The 18,306-nt window shown below is 46.7% G+C and overlaps 4 protein-coding genes across 4 annotated transcripts; all 4 read right to left on the reverse strand.

Annotated features, from left to right (window-relative positions):
- Window positions 1-105: 105 nt before the first annotated feature.
- On the reverse strand, window positions 106-2,340 carry ABOM_004759 (sugar porter family MFS transporter; the record flags this gene model as incomplete). The annotated part of the gene is made up of 10 exons (XM_022531888.1): window positions 106-258; window positions 328-454; window positions 517-613; window positions 682-931; window positions 996-1,585; window positions 1,641-1,686; window positions 1,740-1,804; window positions 1,855-1,995; window positions 2,054-2,198; window positions 2,257-2,340. The coding sequence occupies 10 exons, from the start codon at window positions 2,338-2,340 to the stop codon at window positions 106-108; spliced, it is 1,698 nt and encodes a 565-aa protein (XP_022390066.1).
- Window positions 2,341-4,130: 1,790 nt separating this feature from the next.
- ABOM_004760 (bZIP transcription factor) lies at window positions 4,131-4,934 on the reverse strand (the record flags this gene model as incomplete). The annotated part of the gene is made up of 3 exons (XM_022531889.1): window positions 4,131-4,459; window positions 4,513-4,865; window positions 4,921-4,934. The coding sequence occupies 3 exons, from the start codon at window positions 4,932-4,934 to the stop codon at window positions 4,131-4,133; spliced, it is 696 nt and encodes a 231-aa protein (XP_022390131.1).
- A 1,865-nt stretch (window positions 4,935-6,799) lies between these two features.
- Window positions 6,800-8,452, reverse strand: ABOM_004761 (OTU family ubiquitin thioesterase; the record flags this gene model as incomplete). The annotated part of the gene is made up of 7 exons (XM_022531890.1): window positions 6,800-6,878; window positions 6,932-7,357; window positions 7,422-7,693; window positions 7,796-8,061; window positions 8,114-8,177; window positions 8,239-8,325; window positions 8,381-8,452. The coding sequence occupies 7 exons, from the start codon at window positions 8,450-8,452 to the stop codon at window positions 6,800-6,802; spliced, it is 1,266 nt and encodes a 421-aa protein (XP_022390132.1).
- A 6,778-nt stretch (window positions 8,453-15,230) lies between these two features.
- On the reverse strand, window positions 15,231-16,918 carry ABOM_004762 (putative COP9 signalosome subunit 2 (CsnB); the record flags this gene model as incomplete). Its single annotated transcript, XM_022531891.1, has 4 exons — window positions 15,231-16,487; window positions 16,543-16,603; window positions 16,659-16,817; window positions 16,875-16,918. The coding sequence occupies 4 exons, from the start codon at window positions 16,916-16,918 to the stop codon at window positions 15,231-15,233; spliced, it is 1,521 nt and encodes a 506-aa protein (XP_022390129.1).
- Window positions 16,919-18,306: the final 1,388 nt, after the last annotated feature.

An 18,306-nucleotide genomic window follows, 5' to 3' on the forward strand; every position in this document is an offset into this window, starting at 1 on the left:
TCCACGATTACTATAGCGACATAATCGTGGTGTTTACCGATCCCGGACAAACAATGTTGAAAGCGTGCACCGTTCTGTGCGAGGCACTTGTTGAGGGTGAGGGCCTCAAACGTACTCTTCCTGTTGTACAGAGGGCTTCACTAAGGTGTCCTTATTGGGCCCCTGCGTACCACGGAGCTCGGCCTCAATCTGAACAATACGTTGTTTCTCTTCGTGGGCTGCTGTGTCCCCGAAGATAAGATCCATATCCTCCAATGTCTGATAATGGGCTTCCGTTAGTACAGGACAGATATTGGTGTTCAGTTATAAAAACCATGGGCCACGAACCTTTCCACGAGTCTCCGGAATACAGAAGAAAGTGAATGCCAACGCAAGGAGACAGAATGCCGCAAAGAAGATATATGTACCCCACGTGATTGACTCGAGCATATCGGGGGTGATCAATCCGATGATACTAGCATGCGATGTCAGCCAACGATCAACACGGAATTCCCGAAGAAGATTAAATCAACGCACAAATTGCACATCCAAGTCGCCGACGTTGTGATTGAAATGGCCTTAGAGCGAATAGAAAGGTTGAAGATCTCTGAGGGCAGGACCCATCCAATGGGAGCTATATTGTACCTAGTCAGCAATTGACTCTTTCACAACACCAAAGGAAACATGTAAGGGTAAACCAACCAAAAGAGTAGGAAAAGTTGATATCGTAAATATAAATGAAGGCAATACCTGCCCACCCAGCGGATTTATGTTTGACCAAATCGGATCCATACGCCCCAATAAGCGCACCCACAATCACCAGTGAGATACAAGTCCCGACAGCACCAGACATGAGTAGAATCCGACGACCGATCTTATCAATCAAGAAAAGCGCCGGAAGAGTACTGAGGCAATTAACGATGCCGTACACCCCCGTCGCAAGAAGAGAAGTCTAGTCATGTCAGAAAGAGCCCAGCCAAGTCAACACCAAAACCAAGAGCATAAACATCACATACAGTATTCCCATCGAGACCCAACTGCGCAAAGATCGTTGGGGCGTAATAAATCATGGCATTACACCCCATAAACTGCTGAAAAAACATCACACAGCACCCGATAGCCAACCTCTTGAACCGCGCCCACGTCGTCAAGAACGACACATACTGCGCAGCATGGAGCCGGAAGCCAGACAAGTCCGGGAAATGGTCCCGGGCGAAGGTGTTCTCTAGCATAATTGACGCCTTGATCTCGAGGAACTCGTTTACCAGTGCGGGACTGTCTCTGGCCTGGCGACGGAGCTTGGAGAGCGCTGTTAGGGCTTCGTCATCGCGTTCTTTCATTGCCAGCCAGCGGGGGGAGTCGGGGAAGAAGATTATGCCGAGGCCTAGGATGAGGGCTGGGAGGATTTGGAGAGCGAATGGGAGGCGCCAGGAGGCTTCGGATTGTCCTGTGCAGCCGCCGGGGGGGACGTCTGTGTAGGGATTGAAGGTGGCTGTGGTCTTTGTGGGGCCTGTGTAGGGGGTGTTGGGGGCGCAGCGTGTGCCGCCTATGTAATTTGTGCCGTAGTCGATCCAGTAGCTGATTAGGATGCCGATTGTTATTGAGACTGTTTTCGGGGTTGTTAATATGCTGGTAGTTTGTGTTGAGGGGGTGGGGCTTACGTTGTTGGAGGACGACAAGCCCCCCACGGATTTCGGGGATGGAGACCTGGATGGGGTGAGACTTTGGGATATTTTGCGGTGTGGGTTGAGGTGCTATACCTCTGAGATGTAGAGCGGCACGATCATGGTTAGTTGACCAACGGCTAGACCGGCAATTGCACGCCCTGTGCTGGTTTCAGTATTACTGAAGGCTCTATGCGTGCATGCCACGTACCGACGAAGAGCATTGGGATGTTCACGGCGCCGCATTGAATAGCTGATCCTATCACGAAGATGACGACGGCGACATTCATGGACAGTTTCCGGCCCAGTCGATCGGCGATTGGGCCGTTGATTAGGGATCCGAACCATGCAGCTATCCTATGTAAGCTATTCTCTGTTCGGAATCAAGAGCCGAGATTGAGAACGCATACCGAGGAGTAGTGTCGACACAAACCATCCTTTGAAGCCACTGTCGGTGTATATTCGAGGAAATCGAGCTCCAAAGGACTCCATTGTGATGACCCCCGACACCACGCCCTGATCATATCCGAAGAGGAGACCTCCCAGAGTTGAGAACTACAGCCGATATCACGGTCAGTCGCCTTTGCAAATAGCTATACTTGTATGCGCTCACCGAAGCGACGCCCAGTAAATAGGGATTCTGGTAGATGAGGGCAAAACCCCCTCCAGGGGGGTGGTCTATAACTGTTGATTCCATTTCTGCGGTTCAGCGCATTGTATAGTGTCACATAATGAAGTAGTGCGGTAGACACAACAACGCTCTATATACCATCGGTTCTCTCGATTGTTTTCGGTCGACCTCCGAGGGGTGAGTGAGGTTGATCGCACGACAGTGCTCCGTCCCAGTCTGAATATCATCTATAAGGGCAACGGAGGGCAGTGTTCCGACCAATGAGTGCATTAAGCAAACGGCGGACGACATCATGAGATGCTAAAATGCGGGGAAAGGTTAAATGTCGATCTCCTTCTCTCGGCTGCTTCGGCCACTCAAGACGGCGGAATTCCGACCCGCTCATCATCGGGATGTCTGAGGTTGGATATTGCTCTTTGTTGTACAGCCTGTAAATCAAACCATTGGGGTCGTTGGAGACACAAAGTGTAACATAAGTTTTCAAAAAGAGTTTCAAATTCCCCTCGACGAGGGGAAGGATTCCTTGTCACTGACTTGGTTGTATTGCACGAGCTATTCGGGAAGATGGGACGGTCCGGTCGGCCATAGCCCGATGTCAAAAAGTTTCGGTAGACGTCAAAGAGACCCTATGGTGAAGGATATTAGTATTGAAAGACCTTGTCCTACAAAGTTTCCTGGATGATTATGCTGTGACGCATAGCTCTGTAAAGCGGGATCGTAAAGACCAAATATGGAGTGACCTCGTTTAGACAGTTTTGATTATGAATAAAGCGATAAGTCCATTGTATACTTTGACTTGCCAGTCGACAAATGCAGGTTGGCGTCGATGGACAATCGACCTTCATATCAGTGAATGATATGCATGCACATTATTTAGTTTGCAGCTTGATGGGCTTTTACAAGCCAAACTCAAGCATCAACGAGTCGGCGAGGCCCTCCATTCGCTTTCTCGATCAAGTCACATACAATAGCCCGAGAAAGTGAACTTGGCAGAATGTCGGGATGATATCACATGGCATGACACATTCGTTCATCTTGTGAATATTAGTAACCCATCAATAACTTCATATTGGACTTATCCCTTGGCAAACATCTTCCATCCCTCTGTAAAATCAGGTCATCAGATGTTTGCGGACTTGTGTACAATCGACCCTGAGTATGGGTCTGATTGTCCAATCGGAGCCCGTCCTCATGAGTCATTCTCGCTCATTATTACTAGCGAATGATGGCGGCTGTAATCATACTGTATGCAAGTTGCATACAGTGTCGATACAAGGAGCATCATATATACATGATATGATAGTGACTTTCTAGTATAAAAAGGTGTATGGCTTTTCTGAAGTAGAGGCCGAAATAAAATACACCAGAAAAACGAGTTATCTTAATTAGAATCCGATTTATTGGCAAGATGGGTTAAGACGTTGATGCCAAGTGTACTATCACTGATATCACGTACGGTACTGAAATGTCATACACATACTGAGTATGGTATTTGTTACCCCTCGGGGCGATCCATGGAACCTTGATTGACAGGGTCAGTTTGAATCCACTTTGATACCCCCTAGTTTGCACTCCACACTTTTACGGGTATGAAGAGAAGTCCATCTCTGAAAGATTCTATATCCGACGCATGAAGGATTAAATTTATCTGTCGACATCGTCAGAGCCCCACTTACAATTTTCTCATACTTTTGCGTTGCAACGCTTGGATTATCTAATTTGCTTACTATGTAATCCTTACAGGTATTATTTCTTACGGGGTCACTAAATGGACGAACTATGACGGCAAGATTCCTCTCAATTATAATGTCACTGATCTACATATCCAGAGATATAGAACATGGAGCAATATGTCACTATTTCTTTTCCCGCCCGACAAGACATCTTAGGGCTTCCGTTTCACCTTCCAACTTAGAGACGCGCATCTTTAGTGCATCACGCTCCTCTTTCACCTTGCGCAGCTCCTCTTCCAAACTCTTCAACTGATCCACTCGCCTTTGTCGATATCGGCGAGCAGCCAGTGTGTTCTGCTGGCGCTTCTCAATGCGAGAGGCGCTTGTGGATTTTGCAGGGCCAGAAACTGATGGAGTAGGGAGAGAGTCGCTGGAAGGAGACGATGAGCTGGGAGACGATGTCATGGTTGCAGGTGGAGGCGGCAAAGTGGTGGCGGGCTCAGGGCAGTAATCTGAGGTTGGTTAGATACATAATATAGTGCAATCCAAAAAATCTTGGACGAACCTTCAGGACATGTTAGACCGGCATCAAGGGATTGGAGGAATTCTTGAGAGTCATGAAGTTCCAGGATCGAAGTGAGATCATTATTGACAGGAGTAGGCAGTGAATCTATAACAGGTGTCGGATAGAGAGAAGTCGAACTGGCTATCGATGGCTGATAATAACCGGCATCGAGCGTAGCCCAAGTGTCCCAGGATTCGAGGCCAGTGAACTCATCACCGGATGGGTTGAATTGTGATTCTAGGGACGACTGCGGAGAGTAGGAATGAGGATTGGTGTGGTACAGCGAATCGTAAGATTGCAAATAGAGGTCTGCGGGGTGAAGGTGGTTTTGAAGGGAATCGTGACTACTGTTGCTGCGGCTGGAAGTAGAAGAATGCTGCAAGCCTATAGCATGCCGCGGTGGAAGACACTGCGGTGGACATGATTGTATAGCGCGGACGGGCCTCTCTCAGGCCCGTGGGGGTCTTGCCAAAAAGATAGAAAAAGATAGCTTCAGTCCTTCGTGCAGGACAAAGGTGATGGTGAGATTGAAAAGGAAGAAGGTAAGGCAAGGTGGGATTAAATCGTTTTATCTGCGGCCCGAAGAGCGGCTGAGTCAGCTCAGATCAAACACCAAGTTGAAACTCTAATTTAGAGCCCACTAGGCGCGGGTCCGTAACAGTAATGTAATACTATCAAGAACAATACAGTATTGAAATCTGCATGAAGGCTGAGTAGGACTTCACCTATGCAATAAATTAGGTCGGGTTGAGTAACCAAATGAAAAGAGCCGTCGATCAACCTTTCTGAGCATTGTCCTATTAGACAAGCTCCTACGTACAATTGTAATGTCCATCTAAACCAACTGGAGGGAACTTTGGTCCCGAAAACCTGCTTATCTTGTCAACCAAAGACGTGGGCCTACAAGGAGCAAATCGTCCGACATCTAGAATCGCGCGTTAGTGTCCCCGATACTAGTAGTAGACCGTCTTTACTATCGCGTAAGCTAGGGCTCTGTCCAGTCACTTTCACTGTTAGAGAACAAATAAAAATCCCCTTGGGAACCCAGTTCAGTGTCAATTGCCCATCTAGACATGTACGAACTGAACTCAGCCACTGACAGGCATAACTCTTACAGGTCATATTCCTATAACTAGTTAACGCCTGATTCTTTCAAATATCTAGACTTGCATACCCGAAGATGTTTGAGAGTATGCCATCCTCTAGCAATTGAAATATGGCGCCAAAGACTCCTCAGATATTGGATTCCTTCCATCGTCATCTGTAGACCTTCAACAGCTTCTATAGTCAGTGGCTTGGGCAAGCCCGGTATCCTAGTTACCTCTTACAGCCTCGGGAGTAAATAATAAATTCAGATCTCCTTGGGCCACCTCCAACATCCCGGTTGTATCTAGAAGATCCCAGAAATATAATCATCACGAAGCTCAAAGCTGTATTAACCTAAAGTTTGCCACCGAATTGCTCCCGAATTCCCTCCGCATTATGCTTGCAATATCGGTGGTATGATGGAATGAGTTTATGGTCTCCCTTAAGCTTGTACATGTATCACGGTAAAAAGTAAATTATGACAGGAGTCCTGAGGTTATGCTGGAACGGAAAGCCTAGTACTTGGAAAACCCAACAAGATGGAGACCAGTAAGGTTAGGTAAGTCCAGCTGCAGAAACCTCATGTGATACATCTGAGGTTAAGATTACGCCTAGGGCAATTGGGGAATGTTTCACCTGATCTCATTAAGAGTTCAGCCTGAAGAGATGCGCCAGTTTACTGCCTCGGAGCAATTATAACCAAACTCCAATTTGGTTTATAAGTGGAAAGGTCATACAGGTTGGTAGAAGCCCCCTTGTCAAACATGAGGGCAGGAGCGTTTTCGTTCATTAAAGAGACAGATTTTAATAAATAGCCTCCACCCAGATAATATCTGTTGTAATGATCTGAAACGCAAAACTTGGAAATCACGCTCATACCCATGCAACGCGTAAGACAGACGCTAAGCAACAGACTTACAGACAGGTTAATAGATGAAGAAAAGAGAGAAGGAAGCGAGTGGAGGTGTGAACTCTCGATTGTACCGAAAGCAAATGACACAGTCCAAAAATCCTCCGTGGAGAGAGTGGCGATAATAGCAGCCTTCCCTTGATAGAGCGCTGTTCAGAGTAGGAGCTAGTCAACGAGCGTAGTATGAGGTCATTGATTGCTAATCATAAGAGAGAAAGATCTGGACGTGATGCTCCGTAGTGACCCGAATTTTGGGTATTGAAGTATCAGAACTAGGAACATAATCGAGAATCATTTGCGAGATTCACTAGGTTCCCAATGAATTGGCTCAAAGTCTTGGTTCTGGAAATGAGCTTGATTATAGGGAGAGCTACCCAAATATTAGTGCCCGTCATTTGAAGGTCTGCAACGGAGCGGACATACTTTTTAAATGGTGTCGTGACTGGAAGAGAATGGCTTAGATTAGGCTTCATAACCAGCGGATTTAGCCGAATCTGTGGCCCATCGGACGAGCGGCTGGGTAAAGAGCTCATAGGCGGAGGTGCTGACATCCGAGGAGGTGGCGGTGATGCCACAGGGACAGGCGGCGAGGTGTGCATGGGAGTTTGATAGACATCAGGAGCCGACGAGATTTCGAATGGACTGGCCGGTGCTGCAGGGATCGGGGGACCAAGCCCAAAAGTTGGATCCATCATGAGATTCGGAATTGACATTAGACTCGAATTTACATCGAATGAGAGCGCGCCTTGGTCCCAGGGGGTGTAGTTTGAAGTCATCGCGTATTGATAATTAACCACAGGTTCCATATTCACAGTAGGTTCAGCCTGGTAGAGCAAGTCATAGTGACCCCTGTATAAGATATTAGCGCATCTGGTGGGCCTTGAAAAGGGTCATTATCAAAGCTTCGACTCACGGGCGATATAGTAGACGAATGGTCACAACACTTGGCCGGGAGGGGGTCAACATGTGAGGAGTCACTGCATCGCCTTCGCTGCGGTCGAGGTATAAGATCTCAACAGCGAATCCAGCTCGCTCGATCACACCGTCAACCAAAGCTTGGAGGCCGACTTCGTCAATCTCCGTTCTGACCGTGTCGATTCGAGTTGCGCAATACTGGTCCAAGGGCAGCGAGAGAAAAGCTTGGTAACGGTGAGGGTTGAGTTTCATCCATGCACTTGTCAGAAGCTATTGTGTTCGCAAAAGTCAATCATCGTTGGCCAAACAAGCTCCGAGCGTCTGGTGTTCACAAGGGAGGAAGTAGGACAGCACTTAAGGGTTGCTACTGACTCTGAAATGCGTTATGATGGCATTCGAATTGTATTCGTTGTTGAAAGCGTCTACAAGAAAGGAGTCATCGCGGATGCCGTTCTGTATCGCGTCTGATATTTGATTAAAGAGCTCTTCTGTCGCATCCACGAAAATATCATATAGTTGCTCCTGCTGGCCAACCTGATCAAGGAGCGAATTCAACGACTTGATCCGATCCAGCTCATGGCGCAGTCGGAGCGTGTCGCGCAGGTTGAAAAGATTCTCGAAATATCCGAATGCGACAGCTGCATCAAGTGAGTCAGCGTGGTACAAGATCTCAAATGCGAGGATCATCACCTCGCCAGCCACAGTTGCCGTCCCCTTTCATGATACGGGAGAATGGGTGGGTTACTGCAAGCGCCTATGGTTGGGATATTTAGCATTCGGTAGCTCCGTAGGGACTCCAAGGAGCAGTCACATACGCTGGTTTTTGCGACAAAAGTAGGATCAGCACTCGCATAGTCCATGGCGATCGCAGTGCTTGGTTGTTTTGTTGACACTAGAGGGCCCTTGATTTAGCGTTAGTTACGCTGCATGGTCAGTTTTGGACTCAGCAGGACTTACCTGGATATCCGGTTCAAACTCGTTGGACAATTTCTGGAACCGCTCCATTTCTTCTGTGGAGAGGGTGTTCATGTTGAAGAAAGCGGAATTTCCAGGATGTACGGCACTGGGTAGATGGGAATACCCGGGGTTGAAAAAAGCTGATGAATGGGGAGCGTGGTGGTGATATAAGTTGGTTGTGGAGCCTTGTCTAGCAGGGAGAGGATGATTCAGAAGACCGGGGTGATTCCAAGGGACATCCGCCAAGGACATCGCATATAAAATTCAGGGAAGTTTTGAGCCTCAAGGACCTTCCAGGTGCAGATTCACAAGTAATTTGATGTCTTTAATGACATCCGACAGTGTCAGCCTGCTTCAAAACAACAGGGAACATCAACGATCATAGCGAGATACGCACAAGACAAAGAAGCATCTTCCAAGCAAGGTAGTTGTGCCCCCTGCTGCGCCTTATGCCCCAGAGAGGATTTGGACCGGACCAGCTCGGCGGATCGTCGACGATGACAACAACCTACTCATTACTATCTTAGCGCACAGACCAGGCAACGGCTTGTAAGGAAGGAATTCCAAGCAACTGGTACGATCTAAAAAATCAGATGCACCAATAACGGGGGGGATACAGGCAAGTGATCATAGAGAGGAGGAACAATAATCACAGCCGCACACGGAGTGGATGGTTGTGTAACAAAGCATCAAGAGTGGACAACTAGATCCCAGGCCGAACGAGAGAGGCCAATGAGGAGGGCACGAGGATGGATAAGAAGGGTAGGGAATGACGGCATGGATGACGGAAAAGGCAGTTGACGATTAGGTCCCCAGCAGTGTGTAAACCCGAGAGTTAAACACAGACACACACACACACACACACACATATATCACAGATGTGACATCCAACCGTTCTCTGATGAACCACCGACTCGACAGAACGACCTCTAGATCGATGGTCTGTCCCCTCGTGATGGTCACAAGGATGGGAGCGAGAACGAATGATAGTGAAAGTTAAATCGGGAAAGGATTCCACCCAAGACCAATGATTGAAGGGTTAACTCCAATGGTAGAGTTACTGGCACTGTGCCCTTCTGGTGGAAAGAAAAGTGGTCGAAGATTCCAAGGGGGTGATTTTGTGGTTTTTTTTGTTTTTGTTTTTGTAAAGGTGGGTAATTAATAACTCTATATCAAAGCAGAAAGGTGGGTGATAGAAGATCAAACACAAAAAACCATTCTAAACCCATAAATAAATCAAAAGGGAAGCAGGGGAGGACATGGCAGTTTGATTTATCATCGTCACAAAACAACAATTAAGATAAGGATAGGACTTGAGCAAAAATATAGTAACAATGCTAATCAAAAAGGAAGAAAGAAAAAAAGGGCTCAGACCTTCTGACGTCTCGTTTACGACAACTGTGCATACACGTGCCTGAGGTGTGTATGCGGATATGTAGAATGAAGTAGTAGTAGTAGCAGGAAATGATGCGATGGAAGCTACTTTTATTGCCCTGTCAAGGGGAGGCGGTGGGTGAGATCAATGATGCTCAAAAAAAATAGTAGATACTAACGGGAATAAGATGGAAAGATGACAGGGATCCGAGGAACCTAGCGAGGAGAAATTGGAATAGGGTCGGACGACGATCTGGGTTTAATAAGGGAATTTAATATCACCGACACATTCGTGGGGAGAAGCTTCTTCGTGGTTGATTGAGGATCGGTGGACAGCGCGGGGTTTTGATTTCTTTAGTAGTGGAATACTAGCTAGTGGTGAAACTAATAGGGTCTTGTTGGTAGAAACAAACCACTAGTCGCGGTTTGCTCCAGTCAGAAGCCTTGAAAGAAGGTAATCCATGGAATGCAGCCGATCAGAGGGTTAAAAAAATAAGAAATTATGGGCAAGTTGAATAGCACACAAACCAATAAAAGAAATACGGTCAGTGGACTTACTTACAACGGGGCTGTCATAGGACGATGCGGGAATGGAGTTTGTGGGTGGGGAGAGAAGAAGAGAGAAGGGCAAAAAAAAAAAGGAAAAATGAAATGACCTGCACATGAAGTAGAAACTAATGAAATTCGGCCCTGGTTCAAATGTCAATAATGAGAATCTGCAGCCGATGGGTGATGACCAACAAAAAAAATAAAAAATTAGAATATGAATAAGAATAAATATAGTATATTTTTTTTTTTCAAAAAATTTCAAGATCTTGTTATTTAAAAGACTGAGCGTGATATACCAAGAAAGGAACTCAACTTACTCAGAACCACCAGTCTAATAGGGTTAATCAAGAGAAAGTAATGATCAATGATCATGAATAGAGGTGAGGTGGTGGACGTCAGTTAGCGTAGCAAGTGCAGCGGAACAACCGGTTAAGTGGTTGGTTTGAACTTGTATGGATCCTCAAATGACGATCCATCCAGAAGCTACTTTGTTTTATCTTTTTATTTTATTTTTTAATTATTATTATATTGTATATTCTTTTTTGTTTTCTTCCTTTCCTTCCCCTCGCGTCTCTGCCTCTTTCAGGGCCCTGATGTTACTGAACTTTCCCTTGTCTATCTATTAATCTATTACCCTTCCTATCTTCCACCAATATGAGGTATGTACTTCGTACAGACGATCAAACTACCTTACTGCCGTCTTGTCAGGAAGAACCCCGATACTACTACTACTAGTAGCACTGACAATATGCCGCTGCTCCATGATTGGACGGAGAAACACTAGTTACGGTGACTTGACTTACCCGACATCACCGGTGATATTTCGCAGATGTGGATCATGAACTTGATACCAACGTCCTGTTCTTCAACTATTGGCATTTCCCCCCATGGTTATGACTCAACAAGATGCTCAATACAAATGAAATGGCAAACAGCTCCCCATGCCCTTTCTTCTGCTGGATGTAGTAGTATGAAACAATATCCAGTTTTCGGGACGACCATCCGGTCACATTGGATCCAATGCAAATGCCGAACGGTGTTTGTTCGATTGGGGGCTGTGGGATCTTCGGTGATAGTGGTGGTAGTAGTCTTTCTCGAGATCCTTTCTTTTATTATTATTATTATTTTTATTTCTAATTTCCCTTTCCTGCTTTTGAATTCCTCTTTCCTTGGTCTTGTCTACCTGCGCCTCAGCATCTCCACGGGATTAAGCCGAGGGCTCAGATCGCAACTGTCTGTGCAGAACTCAACCATAGAAACTCAGTCGGACAACCCGTAATCTCCGTATTTGATAGGCACAAAGAAGGACACAACGAGGAATCGCCCGATCTGAATGCAACACCCTCGATCCCCATGCAGTGGAAAGCGGCCACATGTCCCGACATGGATGACAAACGCTGGGTGGAGCGACACTAAGCGGAAACTAACGCCGCTGTCGAGAACTTGAGATTCGCTCTAACAAGCTCACTAGTTCAGTCGCCATACTCCGTCCTGCCTTCGGAAGAGGAGTACGAACTGGGTCATTGCTAACTCCGACTAGTATTAGAGACGACGACCCAAGGGGGGGTTACACTTTAGCAATCGATTCTAATCTAAAATCCTTTTGTCGGTCCCTGTTACTTGCCGTCTTGCATGCAGCATACGAGTGCGGAGTAAGTGATACTTGCTCACTGGCTTAGGATCCCGGGTAACTTTGCGTGTCCCGCTTTAGGAGAAAATAATGGATTATCTTAACAAGCCCGATGGGGGCTCTTTCCAGTGGGCGCATCCCTATTCCTGTGTCCCATTCACGGTCGTATTCGATGATCGATCCAGGATTCCAGACCCATTCCCAGCGTCAAGTTAATGTTGAGCTACTCTATAAGGCCTCCAATGATCGTGATACATTGTCAGTGCCTCAAAGAAGCAACGTTACGATGATCACGCTAGGATCGTGATTATGCGGATAGACATCCCCAATCACCTATAGATTGTACCCTACCACCCTATAACCTGCAGCGCTATAACTCAACTACCATGAGCCACCAGGTAAGATAGTGAGATCAGACCACCACCGCGAGCCATCCTGGTCAGTGGGATGAACCGCCTGACGCCCGCTGGCCCATCCGGCCGGCACACCCATGCCCTCGGCTACCAGCTTCTCCAACCTGTCAGGTTGGAGCGAAAATTCGCTTTCTTTTTTTTTTTTAAAAAAAAACAAAAAAACATATTATTTCTCCTCTTCTCTTCTGTATGCGTCTAGGATTTGCCAATCGTCATGCTCAACTTCCCACCGTCTACAATGATTTTCGATCCAACTAGAAGCAGGCTTGCATATGCTACCTCGGCTGTCGCTCCGAAGCCATTGCCCTCCCAAACGGATTTGTGATTTGGTATTCGTCCGTGAGCTTCTTATACTTACTACTAGTACGGAGTACCTTAAGGTACCTACCTAGGTCGCTTGCTAGCGGTTGCCTCTCTGTCTCTCTCTCCCTCTCCCCTCTGGTTACATCCCGCCCCGTTGCACATACTCCTCGGGTACCTGAATGCCGGGATGATTTCTATTTCACAACTGTCAAGCCCAATCAACCGCCAACAGAGAGATATCCATCGGACTGGAATTCGGAGTTCCGGCTCTCAATCCTAATCCCAGCGTGCTGGAATACCGCTTTTCTTTCTCCCCACCCAGTCAATTTACACGGACAAACAGTTTGAAACACGGCCAACAAAAAATCAAATACAACCTACGCAAATGCACGAAAGACACCCACAACAGGAAAATCACCCCGGTACTTAGAGTTCTGATGTGATCACAGTCGCGATCATATTCCAACTATCTACAGTTTAGATCAAGGAGGCTTGTTGGATGTTGCCACTTCTATATGGTTCATTTTTCGTGGCCTATGGGTGACTGGTTGAGTAGCTCAACATCCATAATCCAGGTACTTAAATCAAGAGAGTTAAGGTCAAGAGTGGGTGGATGCAAACCCCGGAGATTCCTCGGTGCCGTAACCGTCCAGACAAGGATGAAGATTCGGTATAACTAGTGCTAATATGATGTGGCCGATGACAGGCTAAGGATCCTTCCAATGGTAAGTACCTGACAACGATCCCTATCCGAACCTACTCTGACACTGAGTAGGTACCTAAACGACACGTAAGTAACATACCTCATCACCAAACGTTAAGTGATAGCTTCCGTCCAATAGCACCACTATCGCACACGCAGGGACCCCATTGACTACCGTACTAGCCTCTAGTAGCTGATGGACTCCAGAAAGCAAACAAACTCCAAGTCTACCGAGCATGTATCATGTATATCCACATTATAAGCTAACGTTATCGTCACCGTCCCTGTATCCACTAATCAGCAAAGAAAATTCAACCCTAGTTTTTCTAAGCGCCTCGGGAACGAACAATGAAAAGCATCGAGAAAAGAGGGTTAAAAAAAAAAAGAAGAAGAAAGGAAAAGAAAAAAGAAGGCCCACGGGACTTCTCCGTTCCCCTCCTAACACGATAGCCCAACCTTCAGCGGGGCGAACTAGTATTCGATGGCAGGCGGCCAATTGTCGAAAGTACTCCAGTAACCAGGTTCTGTTCCCTCTTGGCAAGGCGAGAGAGAAAAAGAAAACAATGAAATTAACGAACACACACGCGCAATTTTTTTACTATCAACTCCACTCGGCCGCAGTACCCTATAATTAATTGTATGAATTATTACTACTTGTACTCCTATGTTGCGACGATGGTGGACATGTTCCTTTCAGGTTAGCAATACTAGTAATTATCATGAGAGAGAGGCAGATGTTATGCCCCTCCCCATCACACCATTTACAGCCAATAATTGCTACCGCTTCTGCTAGTTGATCGCCTATTTTTATATTACATCTTGCTGTAGAACCCCTGTCTTTGTGGTTTCTTCGCTGAATCATTGACTGATCCCATTAGCCATGTAGTTAACGCAAGGCGTTTAGTTAGCTATGTCGGTACGACCCGTGTCTCCATTCGACCATATCTAACTTTTGATCAGAGCTGCTGACTCCCGGTGGGAATCCGACTTGTCACTAGTCATTATCTTCTCCGGTGTCAACCTTGATGTTACCCCAGGAGTCTGCTATACATCGAGTATACCTTCGTAAGACAATATCCATTCCTGGATCTGATTCCTGGACCATCCATAAGGAAACAGACGAACAGAACAAAACCGAACCTTACATCTACATGCATCTGCAAAGTCTACTGCCTGTCTGGTTGCCCCCCCCTCTTTTTTTTTGGCCCTTTTGATTGTGCCTTTTCTTTCTCTGCATATGGAGTACTCTTGCCCAGCATTTCAACCCCAAGCGAAAGGTGGAATCCGGGTCCCCACCGCGGATGTTGTCTCTGTGGATCCCCCTCTCGTTAGGTGGACCATGGGACCGTCAACTGCTTTCCCTACGGTGTTTTGGTCCTATCATTGAACCGCGACGCAGACGCAGCCTGCACAGCTATGGATGATGATAAAGGACTGATGAGTGATGAAACTGGGTCCTCCTGACTTCTTGTCCTTTTAGTGTATGCATCTTGCAGAATTTTTTTTCTTTCTTCTTTTGCGTGTCCTTTGGTACCTGGTTCGCCTTTTCGTTTTTTTAACTTTCCCTCGGGTTCTCTTTCTATTTTTGCTTTGCTGGCTTTTGTGTTGGCAAGTGCATGTATGTCTGTATGTATGCTTGCTTGATTGATTGATTGTTGTAGTGTCAGCTAGTTTGATGGGGCTTGTTGGTGGATTGGTTCATTTATTCATTCATTCATTGATTGTTTCCCATCGGCCGGTGGTGCCTTTGTATATTCCTTTTCATTATTAAACTCTGCAGCACACTAGGGTTACGTCTGCTCGTCTGCTTCTTTCCACACCCACTCACTACTACCGCTGCTACTACTATCACTACTACTACTACTACACCACACACACTTAATATCCGCCTGCACCTGTAACCTTGGGCCCGTGTCCTAAGCCTTTACCCTTCCATCCAGTCCGTAATCGGCGCCCAGCACGTAAACCCACTGCAGGTGGTGCTTCATCGCCAAATCCCGATTGGAAGAGGGGCCCGCCTCTCAACCCGTGGAGTTGAGACGTTTCATCCGTCCTAAATCCTTCCCCGTCATTTAAGGTGGCCCGCCAAAGGGTCCGAAGCGATGCGTTCCACTCCTCGAGGGATCGTAGTCGATCCACGTCACTAGTGCTTTCCACGACAACCGTTCCATTTTCTTGGTCAATTTTCGCGTTCAGCTTCTTGTCTAGGATCAGGAAACTCAAAATGTCCTGGACCTCCGGGATAGAGATTTTAATGTGCTTGGAGATGAAGGCCAGCGTAAATCGCGTGTAGGGTGCGATCAGCTTGAGGACTGCCTTAGTCCGCATGTTTCGGCTGACCTCGTCAATGTTCTCTGCGATGAAAGGATCGGCCAGGACATCTGGATTCTTGCTCAGGACCGCTTCGTATGCGTGGATATCGTCCCGCTGGAAGGCATCGACTAGATCGGTCATGGCCGAGATGCGGGGGTCGCTCTTGTACGGCTTGGTCTCTTGCGAATAGAACGGGTTGATGTCGGATTTCATCAGCATGGTGGTCAGCACCAGATATTTGAGAACCTGGATACGTTGCATCGAACCCGCCTCGTCGTAGTTTCGGAACGACTCAAAGAAATCGCTCTGCGCCTCTTCCCAGTTTTCCTCGCTCATGTGCATCTTCCCTCCACATTCCCGGATAATGCCCATGATCTTAGGATGCGGGACCGCTGACCGCACACGGAGGGCGCGCTGATACAGGGCTTTGAGTCGCTTATTGTTCTTTGTCTCAGCATACATTTGGATTTCCAGCGCGTATAGTTCCAGTAAGTATGTTCCTTTGCTGGGATCATCCGACCCGTCTTCCCGCTGGCATGCCCGATGCAACTCCCGCACCTTCTTGCTCAGTTGACCGTACTCCTTGCGTTCTAGCCATAGGCGGGCCAGTTTAATATTGGTCTTCAGCCACAGACGCTCGTTATTCGTGTTCTGGAATGAATGTAGCGTCAATGAATAGAACTCTTCCATACACTGATAGGCCTTGTCGTCGTCCGAGCCCTTTTCGATGTAATCCAGCATATTGTTGATAGACTTTTCGGAATAGTTTCGTGTGACGGCCGACTTAACGTAGGTAAGGAGTTCTCTGTAGTGTTCAACCGCCTAGACCAATCAGCAAGGCATTCAGACGCATGGAGGGCACTAAACAAAGACCTACATCGCTGTATCGCCCGAGTTTGAATTCCAGTTTTATCGCCTGCTTGAGACCTTTAAAACCCCTGCATAACATCAGCGGCCTGTCCAGCCAACCCGGCAAGTGCAAATTCTAGTTACCAATCGCCTTTCTCTTGCTCCAGAGCCGGTACCTCCAGGAACTCATCGATCGCTTCCTCTGGGTTATCTATCTTCATTTGTTTGGCGTTGTAGTATTTATTCTCGATCCCGATGTCACCCGACTCGTCGTCGTCCGCATCTTCGTACTCAAAGTCATAGCTAGCAGGAGTCAATTATATGTTCCCACGGTCACCGTATCAGGCGGGCGATACGCACTCTTCGTCGCCAGAATCTTGCATGAAGTCATCATCGTCAGACATCTTGGGATAGCTTTGTGAAGCTCTGTTTTCGTAGTTTCGGGTATTTCTTGTCTGTCGGTATTATGAGTTTCGGGGGGGGGTGGCCAAGGGATTTCGTAAGGGTACACGTGAAAGTCGTTCAGTTATTGTTGTTGTTGCGATAGATAATACTAGTAGGCGTCGAAGAGAGTGTGAGAGACAAATGGAGCTTGCCGGCAGCCTATCGGAGGCCGGGGTTGTCAACCACCTTCTTTCTTTACGTTCCCCGCGCTACGGCTGACTTAGTTCATGGTCGATGGGTCCGACCGTACTTTTCAATCTTTCTTGATCAGGAATTGATCTGGAACTATTTGCAGTACCTCATTGTTTTGGTTATCTAGACCTGATTGATAATCTATAGGCTAATACTCCTGTTTTCGTCTGAACTGGCCAACTATCCACATGAAACGTGAGAGGACCGATGTCGCACAACATACGTCGATGCGTATATGAAGGTAATATATATTTATATCGCCTTATTAGATATCACAGACGACATAGAGGCGTCGTCAAATTCCAAAATCCAGAATGGACCGGTAATGTAGACGATAATTCGCGTTGCAGTGTGATATGCTCTAGAATATTTACAGACTGAAGATATTTTACTATAAAGATATTTACTATATATAGTTGTTGAGATATGACGGGAAAATGTGAGCAAATGCTGTATCACTGCATTATAATAATTGCAACGTAGAAGGATTGTCCGTGATCCATCAGCTAGCCTGTGATTTATTCGTCATTGGAAAGTGCTATCATGGTGGTAGGCTATGTTTTCTAAATTTATAACCTCAAGTTAAGACAGTGGAGACGCGGTATCAACTGGGCGCACTGCAGTCTTGATGACGGCACTGGAGAAGTCTAGAAAGTAATTGCGTCAAAAGCTGAACCTCTTTGTTTCTACCCTATTCTAATATGAATATGTAAATGCTAGTTGAGTCACGTAGAACTAATCATTGGAATATACATACAATGTAGCGAAGTTAAAAAAAAGAGTAAAGAAAAGACCAAATAAGTAAGACAAAGCCATTCTTTAGTTTGAAGCTTGTGTAAGTAGGTACCAGAAGACAAAACCCCATATATGGAGCACATGCGGATACCACAGCCACTGAGATCCCACCAACAATAAGCTTGCGACATAGTTTGATGTCCAGTGTGTGGCATATATTATGAGTCCTGAATACTTTGTGAGGTTCAGGCACCCCGGCGAGGCGAAATTAGACCTGAGTCCTTGGCAGATGAGGATCGTCTCATTCGCTGACCCTTTCAAGGTCCGATGACATCGTCTGCACGGCCCATGACCGGTGGCTTTGCTTCCCTCACCACCAGTGCCACAAACTTCTCATTTGCTTATCACTGAAGTGCAAAAA

The sequence above is a fragment of the Aspergillus bombycis genome (assembly GCF_001792695.1).
Source record: "Aspergillus bombycis strain NRRL26010 chromosome Unknown contig00032, whole genome shotgun sequence".
NCBI lineage: Eukaryota > Fungi > Ascomycota > Eurotiomycetes > Eurotiales > Aspergillaceae > Aspergillus > Aspergillus bombycis.